A 7,036-nucleotide genomic window follows, 5' to 3' on the forward strand; every position below is an offset into this window, starting at 1 on the left:
TAGACTGGAAATGTCTCCTAACAGTCTGTGAAAGTCATTAAGAGCTGGAGTCTTATTCCTCTGATTCTCAGTAACTGACTCAGTTTTTCTCCTCCATGTCAAAACTTCCTGCTTTCTCTATTTTGTTGAGATTTGTTGATATCTGTGGATGGGGATAATGACTGGCCACCACTAATCCACTCCACTGAGAAACAGTGTTTCATTCTACTTGAATGTTTTCATTTACTTTCTCTAAAAAATTATTTTTACTGACAAATTGGTCTGCCAACATGGGGCTGACTACATCCACATAAAACCTGAAAAAGCTAGGAAAAGAATTCTAGACACAAAAGAACAGAGTTAAGCACGGCTTCTTGGTGGTCAGCATTTTTCTGTGGGGGGATGGGCTCTGATTGCTGGTGGCTAGCAGGGGTGCCACAGCTCCTTTAAGAGATGTCTTCCTGACTCAGCATTGGCAGCAAAGGCTGCACAGCTTTAGGGGAGGGCTTCCTGGTTCATGTTAGTTGCAAACAGCTCTGGTTCTTTCAGGAGGAGGCCGAGCACTTAAATGGGGTCTATGAGAAGCATGTTAAAATTTGCTTAATGGTGGATAGACCCACTGTGACACTGGAGCTGGGGCAATGTGCATGGCTCTTAGAGGCACAGAACATGCCTCTGCCATGTTGGATTGGGCAGAGCCAACAATCAGGGCTGCAGAATTTGTCCTAGCTATGCCTATTTAGCATTTAGAAAAAAAAAGTGCTTCTGGTGAGAAAATACACATGCAATAAAGACAAATTCAGATGGAAAAGACCTCTAAATGAGTCACAGTGTTGGATAAATGTACATAGGCTTGGGAGAGAGAAGAAAAAGAATATAGACAGTTATAAAAGAAAGAAAAGGATTTTAAAAATAAAACAATGTCTTTAGATTAAAGGAGTAAAGAAAATAAGCCACATAAAGATGGAATATACAAAGAGAGTCTGGATTATGTATATTATTGTATTTTCTTTGATTTTTTTTTTTACTGTGAATGAGGTAAGTACAGAGACACATTTCATTGTAGGAACTGCTAAGCTAAACCAACATATATATTTTATAGTCATCTTCACTTCAAAATTTGGGTTTAAAGATTTGTTGCTTTGGAAAAGAGGTTCTTCTTTTTTTTCTGCAGAGGATGAGAACCTGTGGATTTCTTCCAGACTAATGTGGTTTGATGGACCAAGACTACCTGAAAGGTCTCCGTGAATACCCAAAAATATTTCACCCAAAAAAAAGCAGGAAGCAGTTTGGAGAGAACTATGCCCAAATTCCTAAATATTGTTTATAAATTTTTGTTTGCATTCAAAGAGGGATATGCTATAGAGATGAATGCTTTGCATTGTATGAATTTTGTCTATTGATACAAATTTAAGGTCATTTTTGTTTTTTATATATGCTCTTGATTAAGGTATCATGTTTGCAGAACTCATTTAAACATCTAATGTATAATTAAGAACTATAGGTTAATAGTCATCTATAATAGTCAAGCTTGTAGTCATATTAGGTTTTCTATATGTACAGAGATATATTTCAGATGGCTAGGTATTCTTCAAACCTTTCAAAAATTAACAGAATGTGGCTTTTAAAATATTTTAAGAACTTAGAACTTTTCATGACAATGAGACACATCTTTTCCGGGCAGCACCAAGCTTCTTCAAGAGGATAATGAGCATCAGAGAGGCTCCTTATTGAGTTTGTTAGCCATTTGGACAAAAATACTGCTTTTGCCTGGACTGCTTGATGTTATTCTGTATGAACTGGACATGCAGAATCCACAGAAAAATAATTGCAGAAGTTGCCTAAAGAAGATGAGACAGTCTTTCAGGGTTCCTGCTTCATGAAAGAATCTGCCAAACATTCTGTAGGACACAGAAGAAAGTGACTGACAAACTGACAATGAAGGCAAAACTGTCTTTGAAATTTCCTGCATTATGGAAAAGTCTGCCAGATGCTATGGGCCTGTAGGCTGAAGATCGATGCACCAATGGTACCAAAAAACTTTGGTGACTGTTCAGGCAGCAAGATGTCTCTGTCAATTCTAGAGTTTTGGAAGTTGCTTACAATGTACTTTCTGTAAAGTAAAGTAATATTATATTCTTCTGGGGTCTTTGATGGAGTTGAATAATAGATAGTTATAATTATAGTTTTCCTTAGTTATGATAAAAATAAAGTATATATTAATGATATAACTATAATTTTTGCTTGATAACTGTTTTGTTGCATTAATTTTACTATGTTAAAGTTAAAACTTTCCTTTTTATTTAGACAGAAAAGAGGAGGTGATGTGGAAATCCCCTCTGTATGCTGTGAATACCATTGGTTAATAAAGAAGCTGCTTTGGGCCTATTGCTCATGCTTCATATTGGTTAGAATTTACATTTTAAATTAACCCATTTCTATTAATCTGTGTATTGCCACATGGTTGTTGCCTACCAGGAAGTATTCTTTCTACATCCAACATCTGTCTCCTATGGCAGCTACATCACTTCTCCTTGACTCTGCTTACCCTCTCCTCCTCTATCTGCTTAGAATTCCTGCCATGCCCTCTTCTGTGCTGCAATAAGCTAAAGCAGTTTCTTTATTAACCAGTGGTATTCACAGCATGTAGAGGGGAATCCCATTTCAGCGTTGGTGCATGCCTTTAACCTCAGCACTTGGGAGACAGAGGCAAGAAGATCTATGTGAGTTTGAGGCCAGTCTAGTCTCCAAATAAGTTTCAGGACAGCCAGGGCTGTTACACAGAGAAACTCTGTCTCAAAAAAAATATTTTTACTTTTATGTATACAGTTGTATTCCTTACATATGTCCAAAGATACCAGAAAAGGGCATCAGGTCCAATAGAACTGGAATTGCAGGCAATAATGAGCTCATATGTCGACATGGGACTTGAGCCCCAGTCTTCAGGAAGGACAGCCAGTGTTTTAAGCACTAAGTTATCTCACCAGCCCCTTCATTTACCTTCTTATATTTTAATTCTGCAAGTTCTGATTTGTCTTTGACATATTTCTCAGAAAAATCTTCCCTGAGTTCTAAAATCCAGTTAAACACATCACACCCTCTACTTCTCCTTTAAGACTGGTGGTGTTTTGTTCCATTATATGACCCATCTAATGCCTTTCTCCCACGGTAGACAACGAATTCCTTAGAAGGAGACTTATCCTGTCATTTGTCACATCCTTGATGCTGGATGCCATGCCATCTCCATGGTGATAGTGCTTGGATGAATGAATGATATTCAGATCATCTCAAAGTTGTTTGGTTTTCAATGTTCCTCAGGCATTTTAGATTGTGCCTTTTTAGGCAGGTGAGATACCTCAGGGTGCTTTCTGCCAAGCCTGACACCCCAAGCTACTTTAAGCCCTGCCAATTGTCCTCTGGTCCCCTCATGTTTGCTGTGGAACCTGCTCACATGAGACAAATGATAAATAAGTGTAATAGAACTTTATTGTGTCTTCTGTTTTATCCCTTACCTTTGTTTGTTTTAATAAATTTAAACTGTTTTCATAATTTCCTTTCCCTTTCATATTTAGTGACTGTTAAATAGCAATTTTATCACTTTTTAATTTAGAAATTTACTCACATTGCTTCATTTAACTTTTGCCTCTCAGTCTGTCCTCTGTCTGTGTGTCTCATCTTGCAGCCTAACCTGGGAGGTGAATCAAGATCCACACTACCACCTAGCTGTCCAAGGGAAGAAGGACAGCAAGAACTTTGAGATTGAAAACTCAGCATCTAAAGTATGTATGTATCACCTATAGTTTTCAAATGCAAATTTCAGGGGATCCTTCTATAGACAGAGCACAGCTCTCACCACATACAGGATGAGAGAGTTTGTTCTGGAGCTAAATATAAGAGACCACAGTACAGAAACACAGATTTAGATAACTCAAAATACTGTGTTCCAATGTGACAACAGTTTATGAAGTTGAAGGGTTATAGAACAAAGAAAATCATAAATCAAGTGACTTTAAAAATAAACCGGGCACATGCCTTTAATCTCAGCACTTGGGCGGCAGAGGCAGGTGGATCTCTGTTAATTTGAGGCCAATCTGGTCTACAAGAGCTAGTTCCAGCACCCGCACCAAAGCTACACACAGAGAACTCCCCCTCTTTCTCAGGGCAGGGTCTTGCTTTGTAGGGCTGGTTGTCCTGGGACTCACTATGTAGAGCAGGCTTACCTGGAACTCAGAGTTCCAGCTTCCTCTGCCTCTCTAGAGCTGAGATAAAAGGGCACACCATCACACCTGGCCAATTATTGCCATTTTATGTCACTAAATTGGAGTAGCTATTAAAAAGAGAAAGGTAGCTAAAATAACTTATGAAAAATCAGGTTACTGCCTGGTATAAAACAAGACTCATTCTTACTGAAGTTTCTGAAAATGCATTTGAGTCACTGACAGACTGTTAGATTTAACAAAATAGTTGATAAGTAAGATGAAGAATTAATTTGCTTAATTGAGGTATATCATTGACTCAAGGAAACAGAAAAGATTTCCCAAAAATCTTTTGTGGATCAAAGAGTTTATAAGGTGGTTTCTTGCTGTTGATAGCCAGAGTGTCGAAATGTCATGAACATTTGACTTGAGTCTGCAAAGATGTTGATTCCTCCAAAGAGGCACAGCACAGCAGTTGGACTGTGAGAAACACACAGCTTGAGAAGTTGGTACCTATTCAAAGTTACTGACTTGCCCTCTATGCAGGTAATTAAAAGACTTGAAAATGTCAACCCTAGTTACATTCATTGCAAATTAGTTTCCCTGAGGACAGGACTTTAACATGAAGTGCAGTGTGCGGGAAGTTTATCAGGAAGTGACTTTGAGGTGGCTACCAGTGGAAAGGAGACACAGAAGTTGAACTGGGCAAAGAATCCATTGCAATGCTGGTGGAAAAGCAGCCTCATTGAATCCCTAGGGAACTCATCAGGGTCATACAAGAAATATTGAGACTTTATGTTACTTTTTTTCTCGACAGGGTTTTTCTGTGTTATAGTCCTGGCTGTCCTGAAACTCACTTTATAGACCAGGCTGGCTTCGAACTCACTGAGATCAGCCTGCTTCTGCCTCTCAAATTCTGGGAATAAAGGCATGAGCCACCACTCTGTGAGTCTTTACATTACTTTTTCATTTCATTTTTGCTTGTTTGTTCCCTTGTTGAGACAAGGTCTTGTAGTAATAGGAGCGGAGGGGCTGCATCCCCAGCACCCTGGCTTCCTCGCTAGCTTATGCCCCAAAATAACAACACACAAACTGTATTCTTTTAAACACTGCTTGGCCCATTATATCTAGCCTCTTCTCGGCTAACTCTTGCACCTGGACTAGCCCATTTCTAATCATGTGTGTAGCACCCCAAGGTGTGCTTACTGGGAAGATTCTAGCCTATGTCCATCCTGGGTTGGAGCTTCATCGTATGTGTCTCAGAAAGCAGAGCTATCAAGTCTGAGCTCACTTCCTCTTCCTCCCAGAATTCTGTTCTGTTTACTCCACCCACTTATGTTCCAACCAATAAAATGGGCCAAGGCAGTTTCTTTATTAGCCAATGACTTTCCTCCATCAAGGTCTCGCTATGAATCCCATGCTGGCTACACAACTGACAATCTTCCTGCTTTAGCCTCCCATGTGCTGAGATTTCAGCCATGTATCACTATGCCAGGGAGGCTGAGCCTATGTGCTACTTCAGGTTCTGTTACTATGTTACTTTGGACAAAGTGGTTTGTTCACCGGAGGCAAACCCTAACTGACAGAATCACTTCCTGCCGTTGAGGCCAGACATCCTCCATAAATGGCCTCTGCATGGTGCCTCCATCACTGGCTAAGTGCTTCCAATAAAATGAAAACTTTTGGGTAATATTTCAAGAAACCTACAAAGACCAAAAAACCTACAAAGACAAAAGAGAAAGACAGTTAACTTACAGACCCCAGGTTGTACAGCAGGTGCGTAATGACCTTCAGTTTTCCTGAAAACCTTTCCCTTTCTTCTATTAAAAGCATCCTGATATCAACATGTAGAAGAATGAAAATAGACCCATATCTATCACTTTGCACAAAACGCAAGTCCAAATGGGTCAAAGACCTCAACATAAAGCCAGCCACACTGAACCTTATAGAAGAGAAGGTGGGAAGTACACTTGAATGCATTGGCACAGGAGACCATTTCCTAAATATAACCCCAGCAACCCAGACACTGAGAGAAACAATTAATAAATGAGACCTCCTGAAACTGAAAAAAATCTGTAAAACAAAGGACATGGTCAACAAGACAAAACAACAGCCTACAGAATGGGAAAAGATCTTCACTAACCCCACATCAGACAGAGGTCTGATTTCCAAAATATACAAAGAACTCAAGAAATTGGTCATCAAAAGAACACATAATCCAATAAAAAAATTGAGTGCAGACCTAAACAGAGAACTCTCAACAGAGGAATCTAAAATGGCTGAAAGACATGTAATAAAATGTTCAACATCCTTAGTAATCAGAGAAGTGCAAATCAAAATGACATTGAGATTCCATCTTATACCTGTAAGAATGGCCAAGATCAAAAACACTGATGATAACTTATGCTGGAGAAGCTGTGGGGAAAATAGAACATTTCTGCATTGCTGGTGGGAATGCAAGCTGGTATTTCCCCTTTGGATGTCAGTGTGGTGATTTCTTGGAAAATTAGGAAACAACCTTCCTCAAGACATGTTGAGCTTAGTTTTTGGCACTAATACTACTGTTATTAAGCGTAGGCTTCATTTTGTGGAAGTAACCTTAGGCCCAAGTAAGTGTTTGATTACTTCCATGGGCCACTATAGTACTAGTAGACATGCCTTGCTAGGCTGATGGTTAGTTGCACTTATAAGTTTCACAAAAATTGTCTATAAAACACATATAACATTTATAAATATCATCATATTATGATATTAACATTTATAAATTTTAATTCCTTCCATTCACATCAAAATAGAATTCAGATACTTTTCTATCTTCCATGATCCTTATGTTGGATTAACCTGACTTCTTTTTATTTCTT

The 7,036-nt window shown here is 38.9% G+C and overlaps 1 protein-coding gene across 1 annotated transcript in view; it reads right to left on the bottom strand.

Moving 5' to 3' along the window:
* LOC101980291 (poly [ADP-ribose] polymerase 14-like) overlaps positions 1–7,036 on the bottom strand; it is a 144,309-nt gene that overhangs the window by 66,100 nt on the left and 71,173 nt on the right. Inside the window, 2 exon segments of the mRNA XM_013351166.1 lie at positions 5,258–5,287; positions 5,562–5,577. Coding sequence (XP_013206620.1) covers positions 5,258–5,287; positions 5,562–5,577 — 46 coding nt within the window.

The sequence above is a fragment of the Microtus ochrogaster genome, chromosome 2, assembly GCF_000317375.1.
Source record: "Microtus ochrogaster isolate Prairie Vole_2 chromosome 2, MicOch1.0, whole genome shotgun sequence".
Taxonomy (NCBI): Eukaryota; Metazoa; Chordata; class Mammalia; order Rodentia; family Cricetidae; genus Microtus; species Microtus ochrogaster.